This window comes from Drosophila serrata, unplaced genomic scaffold (genome assembly GCF_035046125.1).
Source record: "Drosophila serrata isolate PLE 108 unplaced genomic scaffold, ASM3504612v1 contig_309, whole genome shotgun sequence".
Taxonomy (NCBI): Eukaryota; Metazoa; Arthropoda; class Insecta; order Diptera; family Drosophilidae; genus Drosophila; species Drosophila serrata.
In genome coordinates this window covers 232,470-251,499 of record NW_028257207.1, presented here as the reverse complement: position 1 = coordinate 251,499, position 19,030 = coordinate 232,470, and the positions used below count along the sequence as shown (strand labels likewise).

The 19,030-nt window shown below is 34.3% G+C and overlaps 3 protein-coding genes and 1 long non-coding RNA gene across 12 annotated transcripts in view; 1 reads left to right on the top strand and 3 right to left on the bottom strand.

Annotated features, from left to right (window-relative positions):
- Positions 1–531: 531 nt before the first annotated feature.
- Gpb5 (Glycoprotein hormone beta 5) lies at positions 532–1,580 on the bottom strand. The gene is made up of 2 exons (XM_020953073.2): positions 1,233–1,580; positions 532–1,167 (listed from the first exon to the last, which is right to left on the bottom strand). The coding sequence occupies exons 1-2, from the start codon at positions 1,316–1,318 to the stop codon at positions 684–686; spliced, it is 570 nt and encodes a 189-aa protein (XP_020808732.2). The 5' UTR covers positions 1,319–1,580; the 3' UTR covers positions 532–683.
- Positions 1,581–8,303: 6,723 nt separating this feature from the next.
- Positions 8,304–8,952, bottom strand: Gpa2 (Glycoprotein hormone alpha 2). Its single transcript, XM_020953074.2, has 2 exons — positions 8,540–8,952; positions 8,304–8,487 (listed from the first exon to the last, which is right to left on the bottom strand). Exons 1-2 carry the CDS (start codon positions 8,900–8,902, stop codon positions 8,395–8,397), a joined length of 456 nt encoding a protein of 151 aa, XP_020808733.2. The 5' UTR covers positions 8,903–8,952; the 3' UTR covers positions 8,304–8,394.
- A 1,261-nt stretch (positions 8,953–10,213) lies between these two features.
- LOC147642988 (uncharacterized) lies at positions 10,214–11,918 on the bottom strand. Its single transcript, XR_015272696.1, has 2 exons — positions 10,920–11,918; positions 10,214–10,860 (listed from the first exon to the last, which is right to left on the bottom strand). It is a non-coding gene; the product is annotated as an uncharacterized LOC147642988 (long non-coding RNA).
- Positions 11,419–19,030, top strand: part of klhl10 (kelch-like protein 10) — a 121,072-nt gene continuing 113,460 nt past the window's right edge. Inside the window, exons 1-5 of one of the 9 annotated variants that reach the window (XM_086837423.1) lie at positions 11,442–11,548; positions 11,622–11,684; positions 11,760–12,122; positions 12,188–12,472; positions 12,525–12,789. In XM_086837423.1, coding sequence (XP_086693549.1) covers positions 11,797–12,122; positions 12,188–12,472; positions 12,525–12,789 — 876 coding nt within the window. In that variant the 5' untranslated portion in view covers positions 11,442–11,548; positions 11,622–11,684; positions 11,760–11,796. Of the gene's footprint in view, positions 11,685–11,737; positions 12,123–12,187; positions 12,473–12,524; positions 12,790–19,030 lie in introns of those variants that run through there. The other 8 variants (XM_086837421.1, XM_086837424.1, XM_086837422.1 and 5 more) reach the window with 8 other exon arrangements.

The following is a 19,030-nucleotide window of genomic DNA, read 5'->3' as shown; positions in this document are numbered from 1 at the left end:
GGTGTCAAAATCAAAAAACGTATGAAAAGTTTCATAAAAAATTGTTTATATATTGAATCGAACAAATTCTTTTTAGGAATATGTATTTTAATTTTCAAGTCAATCGGTTTAATTGTTTTTGCGGTATCATTCACACCGTCTTGAGAAATACGCAAAAGACAACTTGCAGCTACTCTATGTGCCCTCCTGCCGTGCCGACTTCATAATTATTTAAATTTTTTAATTTTTATAATTATCAATATATTGTTTTTGGGGCGTCTTAAAATACACGTAATAGTTTAGGTTATTAAGCTAAACTGTACAAATATTGACTATTTTTTAAATGCCATTTTTATGGCATCCTGGGCATAACCCCGTAAAAGAATACAGACATTTCTTGTACCTTAACGGATATTTTGTGGTTCAAATAAATTTCGAACAAAGACCCCAATGAAAACTATTTCTATCACTTAGAATTCTTGAAAAATTGAGTAACAAAATTTTTATCAGAGTACGACCTCTTAAATATGGCGAATTTTAAACGAAAACTAATTTAGTTGCTAATGTCTTATATTGGTCGTTAATTTGCATTACTTCTTTTAAGCCACTAAGCTGTAATTATTAAGCAAATTAAATATATATATTATAACCGAGTACGCCAACACAAAGCGCTACACAGCGTTCACTGCAGTTCGAACACGTATCTAGTAGTCCAAGTCCTCTGAGTCCGCTCCTAAGATAATGGCTTTGCTGCCACCTTCCATCATGGTATTTGCCGGTGCCTCACAACTAGTGTCCTGTGTTGAACACGTCTGGCAATGGCAGTTAACCGCCTCCATGTAATGGTATTGACTGATGCTCTCATCTGCTTTGGAATGACAGTTTTTAAGGGTAGCCACTGCCGGCTGCCGCTTGGCATGAACACAGACCGGATGAAATGAGCGCTTGTATGGGAATTTCCAATCGGAAATTTCACTAGAATCACATCGTCCCCAGCATGACCAAACGCTGACATAATCCCAGCACTCATTCCCCTGAATATCGGTTTGCGTCACTTTGTACGAGTAGAGGCGACGATGGCAACCTAACGGAGCCACAGTTGGTCCGCTGTTAATTGGCTCGAGCTCGACCAACTTCGAGCCAGAAACGCTCATTGTTAGTAGCCCAGCGAAAAGGTAAGCTGATGTGCTGCAAATAAAAGAGGAGTTAAAGAATACAGTACTAATCAAATGAAGTATTTAAGGTCGCCTCACACAACAAATCCAGTCATCATTGTTGGAAATCGGGTTTTTGTGTATTCCTTTCTTCTTGTAGTCTTTGTTTTCAACTGCGATGGCATAAAAGTGGTTTCGCCTATTTATACACCTTTTTGTAGACAGTAGATTGCGTCTGCGCCTTGCACTATACTTGCATCGTTCTCTCTTGCCACCCTGCAGTGTTCAACAGGATGGATTAAATAGGTTTGCATATTCCTTCAATTAGTTTCCTTTGAACCGTTAACAATCCGATTTAAAATTATGATTGGGCTGCATCCTTGGAGTTGGCTAAAAACCAGACAGAAAACTCTCCTTCTAACAAGAAATTGTAAGTGAATACAAACGTAATAATAGTTTCATTTTATTAATCCTATAAACAACAAAATATAAATATATGTTTATTTGCTGTTTTAATAATCAAAACTAATTTTTCTAAATTTCTTAAGCCCTAGCTTAGTTAGCTACCATGTATGTTAGCTCTACATAGACGTTGGACACGTCCTTAAATAATCATCTACATCATCTAGCACTATGACCGTATATATTTGTTCTAGGCCCAAGTGCTGGATATATATTTAGGGATATGCCTACAAGTGTTAAACAAATATAATATATGAAATATTAAAGAATAAAAAACATTATTTATACATACATTATTTATAAATTTGACATTTAAGTTATGGCTTGTAATTGCCTATTTAAATTTACGTCTGAAAATGATTTGCCTTAATTAAATTTGTACCTTATACCACCTATGTAAATTGATGTTAAAACTTACTAATTCTTTGATTTTATTGTAACGCTTGGATACGAATATCAGTGGCGTCATCTAGGAGTCAGTAAGGGAGTTGTTAATCATAGGAGCATAGGAGGGTAGCGGAGCGTTTTTAACTTTAAGAGAGTTTAACAGGGCCAAGGTTTCGCCTTTCACCTGAAGAATTGCTATGTTCGGGAGGGTCGATCGGCTCCTTCTTGCTTGATGGCATAGCGGGTTGGTTCTTACCATTCTGGCCTCGCACCCGAGCAGTTGGATGCTGCAGGAGACAAAATCTAAAAGTTAATAGTGACACTCAGGAAGATCGGGAAAGAAGAAAAAGAAAACTTTTTGGTAAGCGAGAGGCTTTGAAATAAGCACGGTCCAAAAAAAAATTCTTGTTTAGGAATATTGGCAGCCTTAAGTTTTCTTCGCCAAATTGGGCAGCAGAAAAAACGCTCAGGCCGAGAGGGGAGCGGAGGAAGCTAAGCCCAAAAAAAAGGAAGCGCAGAGGCGGTATTATTCCAAGCGCGGGAGAAGGAGAAGGAGGAGCGGATAACTTCACCGCACCCCCGGCAGTGGAGTAACCGTTAGAATTTCTATTGCACTTTATATGCTTCCGTGTTCTGCCATCTTCGAACATTGCTAGCTTTTCCATTTTTTTAATTCTCCGACCAAATTTAATCAGCGATCCGGCAAAATGTAAATCGACGGCCAAAAATAATGTCTCGTTTCCCGTAATAATGGAGTTATTATATATACATGTTAAAAAGTAAGGAAATGAGCCCCGTCCGAGTTGGCCTGAAAGAAGAGGCAACAGGCGCGATCGCCATTTAATTTTCAATTCAACCTTTTAATTTGCATCATATTCATTTCTGAGATGCAATGTCAAAAAGCGTCAGGAAACAGTGATTGGCAGCCTACCAAAGAGTTTTTATTAACATTGGCTAACTAAACCTTAGGATTCATGAAGAGGGCCAAATTTTCGGTAGGACAGGAGTAAAATTTTGCTTTACAGCCTTCTCCTCATCGGCAGCTCTACGCAGGAAGCACTTTCTTCGCGGGATAATTACTGGGTGAGTGTGCTGGCTCGACGCCATTAACTTGCAGTTACGGCCCAAATGCGCCATATAAAGCCCACCTAAGATTTGAGTCCCAATTTCGTATAAAAGAAAAACTCAAGAATGCAAGCTTAAAGTAAGAAAGAAAAAAATAATCAAAAGCCAAAAACTAAAAACTAATTTGAAGGTTCACGACGCCATTAACTTGCAGTTACGGCCCAAATGCGCCATATAAAGCCCACCTAAGATTTGAGTCCCAATTTCGTATAAAAGAAAAACTCAAGAATGCAAGCTTAAAGTAAGAAAGAAAAAAATAATCAAAAGCCAAAAACTAAAAACTAATTTGAAGGTTCTTTGCGAGCCTCGATCTGTCTCCTATACTGTTGATCTAAACACTGAGAAAAATGTTGATTTAATTCATAAATACGAATGTTTGCAAAAGTTATTTTTTTACATCGCCTTGCGATTAAAACCCCTTTTATTATACCCTTGCAGGGTATTATAATTTCAGTCAGAAGTTTGCAACGCAGTGAAGGAGGCACCTCCGACTATATAAAGTATATATATTCTTGATCAGGATCAACAGCCGAGTCGATCTAACCATGTCCGTCTGTCCGTCTGTCCTTCTGTCCGTCTGTCCGTCTGTCCGTCTGTCCGTCTGTCCGTTTCTACGCAAACTAGTCTCTCAGTTTTGAAGCTATCTGAATGAAACTTTGTAGTTAGCCTTCTATATACTCTCACTCGAATATATGTCGGAACGGGCCGGATCGGACGACTATATCATATAGGTGCCATAGGAATGATCGGAAAATTTTTACACAAAAATTTTTAACGTTTTCAGTTTTCAATAGAATTGGATCAAATTTGAGATATAGCCATTTTACTATACTCTTCAATTTTGTGTAAAATTTTATGAAAATCGGATTAATATATCATATAGCTCCCATAGGAACGATCGAGAAATTAATACAATTAAATTTATAACTTTTTCAGTTTTCAGCTGATTTTCATCAAATTTAAGGTATAGATATTTTATATTAGTCTTAAATTTTGTGTCAAATTTTATGAAAATCGGACGACTATATCTTATAGGTGCCATACAAACGATCGTTTGATGTAGAGGAAAAATGCAAATCTGTGAATGTAAAACTGCAAATATAATATGTATAGGTGAATGAAATGAAAGCAGCTATTACTTCATTGTTTTTTAATACAAATATATATAATTTATATTGTATGGTTTCCTATTCATAGAAGTTCTATCTGCAAGGGTATATAAACTTCGGCGTGCCGAAGTTAGCTTTCTTTCTTGTTTTCGATTAATTTCTAGATTGTTTAAGTTTTGATATATGTTTTATGGAGAATGTTTAATAAGGAGTGTAGAGTTTCGAATTTCATTAGTTTTAGATCGTAGGGAATAAACTTTTATAATGTGGTAAACAGCAGTTTTCAATTTGTCTTCAGCTAGCCAACCTTCCTTAGGAATGCCCTGATCAGGGCTCAGAAGGGGTCATCAAAAGGCATTTAGGATGTGATGGCCACGGAAGGGAGGGCAAAGCCGCTCTAACTCCATCTTAGTGTATGTGTTTGTTTGGTTTTCTATTTTATGTCATCGTAGCACGCATTTGTGTTAACTGTGAGATTTGTTTAATAGGCAGTACCTAGTGAGGCAAGAATACCACCCATTAGCCGACGATCCCGAGCCGGGACAAGAAGCGTGCGCCGACATAGGTACAATAACATCTGCCACGATCGTTACAAATATAATTTATTTATATGTTTGATAATTTAGAATCTTATAGCTTCTGGCGCCTAACGTATGTGGCCAAATAAGTTTTGCGAGAGCTGCATTCAGGTGCCGCACAGGTTTAGGAGTGGGCTTTACAAGCTAGTACGTTTGTATACGCTTATGCAAGCCACGGTTGCTCCAGCTCCAGATCAAGCTGCCAGCAGCGATAACCCGGCCACGGCTTAGGATTAATCAGAAGTGGGCGAATTAATACCCTACAGTTGAGGGATCAGCAGTTAAGACTTGGAGATCGATTTGGAGATACAGGGATGCTAGGCTATCAGTAGGCTATCTTGGCCACGGTCATTAAGACTCAACGACAGTCCATCAGTATCCATAAGATCAGGGATTAATTTTGGACATTACACGCTTGGATTTACAGATCAGTCTTTTTAGAAGGGTTGACTGGCCACGGGTGATGGACAAATTAATAGGCCAGGAGGGTGCAGAGGAGAATGAAAGAATACCAAAGAAACCGAGAAGCGTTTTGATTAGACAAATGCGCTGCAGAGCTTGTTAGCAGCTGCATTGTTGTTGTTCTTTGTTTTCTTTTCTTTGCCCCTTGTCTCATATATGTCTGGTAAACAAATGATTAGAGTTGAACTAGCGAAGAAGCCATGCTTGAAGGCGGAAGATAACGACTTAAAACATTTATTTGTTTACATTTTGGTGCTCGCATACATTTGAATATTCTTATATTATATTTGATAATTTCGTAAATATTTATTTTATTTATTTTTACTTATTATTTATTTATTTAATAATTATTATTTTGGATTTTTTAATTAGGGTCGCTAAAATTGGGATCTGAGGGAATTTTCATAAATAGATATACAATATACGGCTTGATTTGAAGTAGCGATTACGAGTTCAGCAACGCAAGGTCCGAAGCAGTCGCCTGGAAGTTAAGCCGGAATGGCAGCTAAAAACTCGAGAGAGAGAAGCGGAAGCGAAACGACATCTCAACCGGCTATCTCCACCGATGCGGTGAGCCATGAGTACGGAAGCTGTAAAGAACATGCAAAGTGAGATGATGGCATGGTTGTCCGGGCATATGGCGCAACTGATTCAGTCAAATGTAGCTGCGCAGTTCAAATCTGTATTCTTGGGGAGAAATACTACTCCAGTGTCTTTAGGGCAGGATCAATATTATTCAGATTTTCAGATACCCCCAGAATTCCAACCTGAGGAAAGACAAACTCCTAGAAGCCAAACATCGGATCTAGCGAATAGGCCAGACAAGGTTGTCCAGATCATAAATGGCTGGAAGTTTCGCTTCGACGGTAGCCCAGGAAGTATTCCTGTGGATCACTTCATTTACCGAGTCGAAACCAAGACTCAGCAGACCTTGGAGGAAAATTTTCCAATACTGTGCACCAATTCCAGCATTCTTTTCGATGGTAAGGCAAGGGAATTTTATTGGAGATTCCACAAAGCCTCGAGGAACTCGATGGGACTTGCTCTGCCAAGCATTGAGGAAACAATTTAAGGACACTCGGTCAGAGGGCGACATCGAGGAGGCTATTAAAGACCGAAAACAGCGAGAAAAGAAGAGCTTTGATTGCTGATGGAAAATTTAAAAGCCCCTCTGTCGGAAAAGAGATTAGTGGACATATTATGGAGAAACCTCAGGCCCGAAACAAGATACCACACCCGATATCAAGGGTCACATCGAAAGTTGAATAATAAGGATCTTCGGGCTGCGTCAGAGGCGCCACCCTTGCTAAACTGACTCTCGCAGGATCAGAGACGAAGCAAAGATCGAGCAAGCGCTGTAAGGAATTTCGAACAAGGTTGACTTGTGACAGCGAAATGTCGAACAAGCCAGCGATAAAGTCTTGTTGTGTAGGTGTATGGAGAGTATTGGTGGAATTATTTGAGCACCAAATAGCACCAGTGATATTAAAATTTCCTAGGACTACCAACTGGTCTTCATCTAAAAGTTTACTGGAAACCATCTGAATAGCTGAAAGGTGTTTCCAATAAATAGGAAGTTCCAACAATGGAGGTATGTAGGAACGGGTAATAAAAATGGAGCTACCTTTGATAGATAGCTTCACACAGAGGAATTCAACATCGTCCACCGCTATAAGAACTCAACCCCAGCGCCTGATAGGGCGTCTAGCTTTTGTACTGGCATTTTATATTATTCTAAAATTTCGATTTTAATTTCATAAAAATTAATAGCTGCCGTACAAAAGATCGTTGGATTAGAGGAAAGTGCAAAACTGGGAATATAAAACTGTAAATACAATATGTATAGGTGAATTCATCGGGAACTCGGCAGGGGGCGATCGCCAATACCGAAGAGAGGAGAGCGGGAGCTCGTAGATTAGCTCGATGAGCAGTGCGTGAAGGGACGACATGCGGGAGTGCAAGAGCGGCCGAGCTTTGTGCTAACGTGCATTCATCCCAAATAAGAATTTTACATTTTTGCATCAATTTAGCTGTCTTCGATTTTTTGGTTATTGTGCACCGATTGAAAGGCAGCCTCATTGCGGAATGTGTAGTTCGACTACCTCCCAACAATGTGGCAGCAATGCAACAACCAACGCTTTCTTTCTTGTTTTTAATAATTTTAAAAAGTATTGGTAAAATGCTCAGCTAAAGTGTTTTGGTTCCGCTTGAGGCGTCGCCGCTGTTTTCGCTTCTGCCGTAGTCGCTGCGGCTGTAATAGTTTCTATTAAGTAATATAGTAAAGTAATATAAAATGGCTAAATCTCAAATTTGATCAAATTCTGTTGAAAACTGAATATGTTATAATTTTTAATTGAATTTATTTCTCGATCGTTCCTATGGGGGCTATATGATATAGTAATCATATTTTCATAAAATTTTACATTAAACTGTTAAGTAATATAAAATGGATATACCAAGTCTTCGGAACATTAAGGACCTGAACCAATTATTTGAGAATTAGGCTATTTAAAAAAAAAGTATTTTAATTTTTAACAAATAACAAAAAAATGATGTTTATTTTAAAAGTTATCTGTTTTTAATGTGGGTGGAAATTTTTACTGTAAATATGGTATTTAATAGTATTCTGCGGTTATGTACAGTTAACCTGTTAAATACTGTAATTTACTAATTTCGTTGGTTAAAGAATTTCTACTTCAGAATAGAGGTTGGATTCACTGTAAAGCAGTAACACAACGTAATGCGTTACGTCGTTTTACTGGACCTCACAGTAAATCCAACCCAAGATTTTGGGTTGATGACATTTAACTGCAGAATTGATTGGATTTACTGCAGGAATTTTTTCTGTGTAGGTGAATAAAATAGAGGCAGTGATTACTTTATTGCTTTTTAATATCTATTATTTATATTGTATTAATTCATAGTGATCGAAGTGCTATCTGCAAGGCTATATAAACTTCGGGGTGCCAAAGTTAGCTTCCTTTCTTGTTCTATTTGAATTTTGTGGTCAGGATTCTTTCATTAAATGAAAATGCCGACTGTAATAATACGTGTGATATATATGAATATATTTTAATGAAATATTAAATTTAGAAATGGCTCAGGTATTTAAGTTAATTGTTTGCCTTTCTCTCTTATCTAGTCTTTTTTGCAGTGATAGCAGCTGCATGATACAGCGCTTTTGAATGTAACGGTGCGAATGCCATCTATGCACAAAACTCGACGTTGTATCTATAACGAAAAAAGTTGATAGAAGTAACATAAAACATTAAGTTTGACTTACCTCTTCTGACTTCATAATGTTGCAACATTGCCCAACACTAACCACTGGCTTAGGTTGTTTAAATAGACCTGTAAGCGTGGCTCCCGCCCAGGGGACAGAGGGCACGGAGTATGATTCGCAGAATCCACGGCACGCATTCGTCGTGATGGTAAACTCCACGCAATCGGGAATGGATATCTTTCGCGTATTCCCCACTTTATGGCAGCCAGGACGTAACCAGGCATCTTTATCTATTGAACTGTTTACGCCGAAAAAGAACCACGAGCAGCAGCAGCTGAGAAGGAGAAATATCTCGACTGACCTCATCTTTATAACTGTTGAGCTATGCCATAAACCTACCCATGTTTTATAATAACACAGCATCCTCACGTCTGCGCAGGAAAATGGAAGCAATGAAATTAATTCTCTGCTCATGAAGAGAATGCAGAAATACATGCATAATAAATTCGGTAAGCAATGAATTAATTAATTTTGTTCTTTCAGAGGAACAAAGTTAAGATAGGTACATACTAGTTTATTTTCCTTTTTGATTTTATAATTTTGCAGAAGAAATTAACACTTTTTATTTTATTATAAATTTTAAAGGTATTTTATTTAAGTAATTGTAATTTATGTAACGAATCGCTACACTCAAAACAAATGTCACAGGCAAGTTGTTAGCTCGAGATCGGAGCGCACGCAAGATATTTTTCCGGCTTCGGCTCGTCGGCTACGGGAGTGATGGTCTTGCTCAGATCTCGGGTTGCCTTTGCATAATTTTAAACAGAAATAACTGCGTGCTACAACAAGCTTAAACCGGGACAGAGAAACAGACAACACATAAATAAAAGTCGAGGAAAATTTAACTCTCTTCGGCTTACTCCCCCTTTTTTAGCACTCCTGGTGTTCTGAAGGCTCTAGTTTGCCCACCCTTCCTATGGTCGCTTCCATCCTCAAAGCTATATAGCTTGAGCGACCCCTTCGACAAGTGCTACCCTACATCACAACGCATGCCAGCTGCGGCCAATACTCGACATTTTAAAACATTATAATAATTTTATTTAAAACTAGAAAGATATAAATTCAATTCTTAAAATAAGAAACGTATATAGACAATTAAACATTAAAACTTAGAGTACCAATGATAAATAAATATACGTCTTTCAACTCGATTTCGGGCAAAAATAAAAATAATGGCAAAACAATTTTGGGCAAGTTGGAGGAAATTGTTATTTACGCTGACTGAGATTCAATCCAAATGTTGCAACAACAAAAATAATAATTCGAATTGGAGAAGCATAAAAGCCCTCAGCTTAAATAGCCTTATGTATCAGCGTTCCTCCTTTTTTTTCCTTTCCCTCTTCGTTTTCTGCCGTTGGTTCGGTTAACTTTTCGATCTTTCTTTTACGTTAACGGCTCAAGATTTGGGACATTTTCTTTCTTTCCAATTAATTTCTTCTTTTTTTTTTGTACTTGAAAATTGTTTAAATTATTACTTCGACACTCACCATTTTCTTAACTCCACCGATGAAAGCGCTTTCCTCGGAGGCTAGCTGAAAATTGGGATGAAAATGATACATGCAAAAAAAAGAAATTCACATCCCTAAAAGAGATTACGAAGATGGGAGGGAAACTATCATAAAAAAAGACGCATACGGCCCGCTCTATTTAAATCGATTTTCTCATTAATTTTCACCGGAATGCAACGAATTAACATTTCTCTTTGCCGCACATTGCTCTTTACATATGCCTAAGTTCATTTCACATCATTCTTTTTTTTTCCTTGCAATTTTTCCACAATTTAACCTAACTTAAAATTTCTTTTTTTTTCTTTAACTAATTTTCCATATTATCTTCACTGACACTGGAACAAAATGGGGGTCGAAAATTCCCTTTTTCTTTACAATAGTTCGTCGCGATGAGGCATGGGGCTCGAATTAAATGTACGTTGGCCGGGATCGCATTGCGGCGGCGAGTTCAAAACGCCTGAAAGAATTACATTAAACTAATCGCAATGCTTTGCCGAAGCCAACGCCTACACCGTCTCTGGCATAAAAGCTCATACGACTGCTACCGAATTCTCTGCTTAGTTGTGCTCTCTAGAGCTGTTCGCCAAGGGGACAAAGGTCGTTCTACCGCATTCGGTGATTAATTATGCTTCAACCCCATAAAATTATATAAAAAGTAATATTTTCCCCAGCTCTGGTGAGCGGGGCGACGGGGAAGTCCTCCTCCTAGAATTCAGATCCAGGCGTTTAAAAGAATCCAAGAAGCTGCGCCGGCGTCGTTTCGTTGCCTGCCCCTCGCCTCTCCTCGGGCCTTCGAGCGGTACAAACTGCAGCCTTTAAAATTCATAAATAAGTTCAAGCTAGCCTATGCTTTTCCCTATCTGTACGCTCACCTTTCTATTCGTGGCTCAGTGGCCAATAAGCAAAATTGTATTCTCAGCACTTTGAACACTCGCGATTACTTTTTCGAAATTTTGTCGCCAGTCTCCAAATATAGGAGTCACTACACTTCAGCAGCCAAAAATGGAATGCTGGAAGATGACGCCAGAAAAGTGGCGGTAACCCAATGTGAAAGTGGGGGAAACGGGGAGACCGTTGACAAATGCCTCTGTTACTCTCTCACCCGATCTTTCGTGCCCTAGCCGACCTACGCTTGCTACACTGGCAAAGCCGCCTTTCGACATATGATCGACCAACAGATGGCGCTAATAAAAAGTATCTTATACCGAGCAAGCGCTACATTTAATTATATTTAATAAATATACAAGTTGTTGTGATGTAAATGTTAAGCGGCACTTCGAACTGATCAACGATTCAATCATCAAAGCAAATTAGCACAAACTTATTTTACAGACTTCATTTACCATAATTTTTTCTTTTTATCATTGGGGACTCAGTGATGCAAAGCACACTACTTAGGACCACATTTGATTAATGTGATGGTAGTTCCTTACTTGTTTTTCAGACGGCCACGAGTGTGGTGGCACTAAGTGAGCGTATGAATTTTAGTTCAGAATTTAAGGTTTGTTTCATTCGTTACATAAACTGTCTCGTTGTTGTTGATTAATTATTGAATATAATTTCTAATTCTACAGTTGAATACGGAGATCTTTCTCCTCCATATTAATAGACTTAAATCAACAAACCCCGTTTTCTGGGTAATTTTTTTTTTACATTGCCTCTGCACTTGTGGTATCATCTTTAATATCAGCACATTTCCCTTTCTATGCAAGGTCAAGTACCTCAGGACACTGTTGGCGCATTCCCGCTATGAATCACCATCAAAATGGAAACCATTTGCACGGCGTAAACGAAGGGGTTTCGCTTCCGCTTACCCTAGTTCCACAGCTTTCGATTGCCACATTGGAGCGGGATGTAGACGGAAATGGTCCGGTCGACGAGCTGCTTGGCGTCGGTCTCCACTCCAATCTCAAGGTGTCACCAAAATCACTTGCACCCACCGTTAGCGACCACGCTCTAAACACACTAAACGAGCTTCGCGAGGCAAATCTACTCTGCGACGCGCAGATTTCTGTGGGAGAGCAGGCCTTCAATGTGCACCGTGCTATCATGTGTTCCTGCAGCTCTTACTTTCGGTGAGCACTAATCAAACTAAAAAGTTTGCCACTGCAGGGCATTCTCTTTCACATCTCCTCGCTAGCGCACAGTTTACGGGATTCAATGCCATTAGTGGCGCATGCGGAACTGGAGGAACAGGGATGGAGGAGAACCGCGTCATCCACATTCCAGGAATAAGCGCCAACATAATGAATGGTGTCATTCAGTATGCCTACCTACGGCAGACGAATATCAACGACGAAAATGTGCACGAATTGCTAATCTGTGCGGATTATGTGGGCATGGTGGGTTTGGTTAAACAGTGCAAGGATTATCTCAGCCATACCCTTACACCAGAGAACTGTGTCAGCATTATGGGATTCGCACGGTGAGTGGCGATTGGGCGCATAAAAATCCGATTTTAATTGGCATCACGGCAGGTTCCGGTTTCTAGAGGATTTGTACCAAAAGGCACGCAACTACACCCTACGGTACTTCACGGAGGTGGCCGCTCGTAATACGGACATAATGGATATGAATGTTAAAGACTTCTACAGTATAATTAGTGACGATGAGCTCAACACACGCGAAGAAGACTACGTATGGAAATTGTGTGTCAAGTGGATTGATCGGGATCCGGAAAACCGCAAACAGCACGTGGCGCACTTAATGACCGGACTTCGACTTGGTCTAATGACCCCAAAGGTGGGTCCTTGTTATACAATGAGAAATTAAAACAATACATTGTTTGTTAGATAGAATCTTCCCTCAATTTCTCGTTGAATTCAAAAGGTGAAACACTTAGTACATATAGTCTATTACGACAGTAAATTAATTTTTATAAGAAAAGAAAGAAAGCAAACATCCGCAAACTTCAAAGAACTTCGATAACGAGGAATTAATACAGTATAAATTATATATATTTATGTTAAAAAACAATGTAGTAATACCTGCTTTCATTTTATTCACCTATCCATATTATATTCATAGTTTGACATTCACAGATTTGCATTATTCCTCTAAATCTAACGATCGTTCCTGTGGGACCTATATGATATAGTAGTCAGATTTTTATAAACTTTTACACAAAATTGTAGAATGATATGAAATGGCTATAGCTCGAATTTGATCAAATTCTGCTGAAAACTGAAAAGGATCTACTTTTAATTGTATAAATTTCTCGATCGTTCCTGTGGGAGCTATAAGAAATAGTATTCCAATTTTCATAAAATTTTACACAAAATTGTAAAGTAATGTAAAATGGCTATATCTCAAATTTGATCAAATTCTGTTGAAAACTGAAAAGGTTATAATTTTTAATTTTATTAATTTCTCGATCGTTCCTATGGGAGCTTTAGGATATACAAGTCAGATTTTCATAAAATATTACAAAAAATTGTAAAGTAATAAAAAAATGGCTATATCTCACATTTGATTAAAATTTGTTGAAAACTGAAAAGGTTCAAATTTTTAATTGTATTAATTTCTCGATTGTTCCTATGTGAGCTATAGGATATATTAGTCCGATTTTCCTAATATAGTACACAAAATTGAAGAGTAATATAAAATGGCTATATCTCAAATTTGATCCAAGTCTGTGGAAAACTGAAAAAGTTATAATTCTTTATTGTATTAATTGAAGAGTAATATGAAATGGCTATATCTTAAATTTGATTAAATTCTGTTAAAAACTGAAAAAGCTATAATTTTTATTTTTATTAATTTCTCTATCGTTTCTATGGGAGCTATAGGATATAGTAATCCGATTTTCATAATATTGTACGTAAAATTGTAAAGTAAAATCAAATGGTTACATCTTAAATTTGATTTAATTGTATTGAAAATGAAAAAAAAAATATAATTTTTAATTGTATTAATTTCTCGATCGTTCCAATGGGAGCTATATGATATAGTAGTCCGATTTTCATAAAATTGTACACGAAATTGTAAGGTAAAATAAAATGCTTATATCTCAAAGTTGATCAATTTCTATTCGAAACTGAAAAAGTTATAATATTTAATTGTATAAATTTCTCGATCGTTCCTATGTTAGCTATAGGATATAAAAATCCGATTTTAATAAATTTGTACACAAAATGTAGAATTATATAATACGGCTGTATCTCAAATTTGATGAAATTCCGTTCAAAACTGAAAAAGTAAAAGTTTTTAATTGTATTAATTTCTCGATTGTTCCAATGGGAGCTATAGGATATAGTAATCCGATTTGCATAATAATAATAATAATATTGTACGTAAAATTGTAAAGTACATTTAAATGGCTACATCTCAGATATGATATAGTAGTCCGATTTTCATAAAATTGTACACAAAATTGGAGTGTAATATAAAATGGCTATATCTCTGATTTGATCAAATTCTGTTGGAAACTAAAAAAGCTATAATTTTTAATTGTATTAATTTCTTGATCGTTCCTATGGGAGCTATAGGATATAGTAATCCGATTTTCATAATATTGTACGTAAAATTGTAAAGTAAAATCAAATGGTTACATCTTAAATTTGATTTAATTGTATTGAAAATGAAAAAAAAAATATAATTTTTAATTGTATTAATTTCTCGATTGTTCCAATGGGAGCTATAGGATATAGTAATCCGATTTTCATAAAACTGCACACAAAATAGTAAAGTATAATAAAATGGCTATATCTTAAATTTGATCAAATTCTGTTAAAAAAATGAAAATGTTATAATTTTTAATTGTATTAAATTCTCGACCGTCCTATGTAAGCTATATGATATAGTAATCCGATTTCATACAATTGAAGAGTTACATATGGCTATATCTCGAATTTGATCAAATTCTGTTGAAAACTGAAAAAGCTATAATTTTTATTTTTATTAATTTCTCTATCGTTTCTATGGGAGCTATAGGATATAGTAATCCGATTTTCATAAAATTGTACACAAAATTGTAGAGTAATACAAAATGGCTTTGTCTCAAATTTGATTAAATTCTGTTGAAAAATGAAAAAGTTCTTATTTTTAATTGTATTATTTTATTGAACGTTCCTATGGGAGCTATAGGATATAGTAATCCGATTTTTATAAAAAAAAATACACAATATTTGTGATTAATATTAAATGGCTATATCTCAAATTTGTTCAAATTCTGTTGAAAACTGAAAAAGCTATAAATTTTATTTGTATTTATTTCTTGATCGTTCCTATGGAAGTTATAGGATATAATAATCCGATTTTTATAAAATAGTAAACAATATTTTTGATTATGTTAATATTAAATGGCTATATCTCAAATTTGCTCAAATTCTGTTGAAAATTGAAAAAGCTATAAATTTTAATTGTATTTAATTCTTGATCGTTCCTATGGAAGTTATAGGCTATATCTCAAATTTGATCATATTCTGTTGAAAACTGAAAAAACTATAATTTTTAATTGTATTTAATTTCTTGATCGTTCCTATGGGAGCTAAAGGATATAGTAATCCTATTTTCATAAAATTGTACGTAAAATTGTAAAGTAAAATCAAATGGTTACATCTCAAATTTGATTTAATTCTGTTGAAAACTGAAAAAGTTCTTATTTTTAATCGTATTAATTTCTCGATCGTTCCTATGGGAGCTATATGATATAATAGTCTGATTTTCATAAAATTGTACACAAGGTTTTAGACTAATATAAAATGATCAAATTCTGTTGAAAACTGAAAAAGGTATAATATTTAATTGAATTAATTTATCGATCGTTCCCGTCGGATCTATAGGATATAGTAATCTGATTTTCATAAAATTGTACTCAAAATTTTGGAGTAATATAAAATGGCAATATCTCAAATTTGATCAAATTTTGTTGAAAACTGAAAAAGTTCTTATTTTTAAATGTATTAATTTCTCGACCGTTCCTATGTGAGCTATATAATATGGTAATCCGATTTTCATACAATTTTAAACAAAATTGTAGAGTAATATAAAATGGCTATATCTCTGATTTGATCAAATTCTGTTGGAAACTAAAAAAGCTATAATTTTTAATTGTATTAATTTCTTGATCGTTCCTATGGGAGCTAAAGGATATAGTAATCCTATTTTCATGAAATTGTACGTAAAATTGTAAAGTAAAATCAAATGGTTACATCTTAAATTTGATTTAATTGTATTGAAAATGAAAAAAAAAAAAATAATTTTTAATTGTATTAATTTCTCGATCGTTCCAATGGGAGCTATATGATATAGTAGTCCGATTTTCATAAAATTGTACACAAAATTGTAAAGTAAAATAAAATGCCTATATCTCAAAGTTGATCAATTTCTATTCGAAACTGAAAAAGTTATAATATTTAATTGTATAAATTTCTCGATCGTTCCTATGTTAGCTATAGGATATAGAAGTCCGATTTTAATAAATTTGTACACAAAATGTAGAATTATATAATACGGCTGTATCTCAAATTTGATCAAATTCCGTTTAAAACTGAAAAAGTAAAAGTTTTTAATTGTATTAATTTCTCGATTGTTCCAATGAGAGCTATAGGATATAGTAATCCGATTTTCATAAAACTGCACACAAAATAGTAAAGTATAATAAAATGGCTATATCTTAAATTTGATCAAATTCTGTTAAAAACTGAAAATGTTATAATTTTTAATTGTATTAATTTCTCGACCGTTCCTATGTAAGCTATATGATATAGTAATCCGATTTCATACAATTGAAGAGTTACATAAAATGGCTATATCTCGAATTTGATCAAATTCTGTTGTAAACTGAAAAAGCTATAATTTTTATTTTTATTAATTTCTCTATCGTTTCTATGGGAGCTATAGGATATAGTCATCCGATTTACATAAAATTGTACACAAAATTGTAGAGTATTACAAAATGGCTTTGTCTCAAATTTGATTAAATTCTGTTGAAAAATGGAAAAGTTCTTATTTTTAATTGTATTATTTTATTGAACGTTCCCATGGGAGCTATAGGATATAGTAATCCGATTTTTATAAAATAGTACACAATATTTTTGATTAATATTAAATGGCTATATCTCAAATTTGCTCAAATTCTGTTGAAAACTGAAAAAGCTATAATTTTTAATTATATTAATTTCTTGATCGTTCCTATGGGAGCTAAAGGATATAGTAATCCTATTTTCATAAAAATGTACGTAAAATTGTAAAGTAAAATCAAATGTTTACATCTCAAATTTGATTTAATTCTGTTGAAAACTGAAAAAGCTATAATTTTTAATTGTATTAATTTTTTGATCGTTCCTATGGGAGCTAAAGGATATAGTAATCCTATTTTCATAAAATTGTACGTAAAATTGTAAAGTAAAATCAAATGGTTACATCTCAAATTTGATTTAATTCTGTTGAAAACTGAAAAAGTTCTTATTTTTAATCGTATTAATTTCTCGATCGTTCCTATGGGAGCTATATGATATAATAGTCTGATTTTCATAAAACTGTACACAAAATTGTAGAGTAATACAAAATGGCTTTGTCTCAAATTTGATTAAATTCTGTTGAAAAATGAAAAAGCTATTATTTTTAATTGTATTATTTTATTGAACGTTCCTATGGGAGCTATAGGATATAGTAATCCGATTTTTATAAAATAGTACACAATATTTTTGATTAATATTAAATGGCTATATCTCAAATTTGCTCAAATTCTGTTGAAAACTGAAAAAGCTATAATTTTTAATTATATTAATTTCTTGATCGTTCTTATGGGAGCTAAAGGATATAGTAATCCTATTTTCATAAAAATGTACGTAAAATTGTAAAGTAAAATCAAATGTTTACATCTCAAATTTGATTTAATTCTGTTGAAAACTGAAAAAGCTATAATTTTTAATTGTATTAATTTTTTGATCGGTCCTATGGGAGCTAAAGGATATAGTAATCCTATTTTCATAAAATTGTACGTAAAATTGTAAAGTAAAATCAAATGGTTTCATCTCAAATTTGATTTCATTCTGTTGAAAACTGAAAAAGTTCTTATTTTTAATCGTATTAATTTCTCGATCGTTCCTATGTGAGCTATATAATATGGTAATCCGATTTTCATACAATTTTAAAAAAAATTGTAGAGTAATATAAAATGGCTATATCTCTGATTTGATCAAATTCTGTTGGAAACTAAAAAAGCTATAATTTTTAATTGTATTAATTTCTTGATCGTTCCTATGGGAGCTAAAGGATATAGTAATCCTATTTTCATAAAATTGTACGTAAAATTGTAAAGTAAAATCAAATGGTTACATCTTAAATTTGATTTAATTGTATTGAAAATGAAAAAAAAAATATAATTTTTAATTGTATTAATTTCTCGATCGTTCCAATGGGAGCTATATGATATAGTAGTCCGATTTTCATAAAATTGTACACAAAATTGTAAAGTAAAATAAAATGCCTATATCTCAAAGTTGATCAATTTCTATTCGAAACTGAAAAAGTTATAATATTTAATTGTATAAATTTCTCGATCGTTCCTATGTTAGCTATAGGATATAGAAGTCCGATTTTAATAAATTTGTACACAAAATGTAGAATTATATAATACGGCTGTATCTCAAATTTGATCAAATTCCGTTTAAAACTGAAAAAGTAAAAGTTTTTAATTGTATTAATTTCTCGATTGTTCCAATGAGAGCTATAGGATATAGTAATCCGATTTTCATAAAACTGCACACAAAATAGTAAAGTATAATAAAATGGCTATATCTTAAATTTGATCAAATTCTGTTAAAAACTGAAAATGTTATAATTTTTAATTGTATTAATTTCTCGACCGTTCCTATGTAAGCTATATGATATAGTAATCCGATTTCATACAATTGAAGAGTTACATAAAATGGCTATATCTCGAATTTGATCAAATTCTGTTGTAAACTGAAAAAGCTATAATTTTTATTTTTATTAATTTCTCTATCGTTTCTATGGGAGCTATAGGATATAGTCA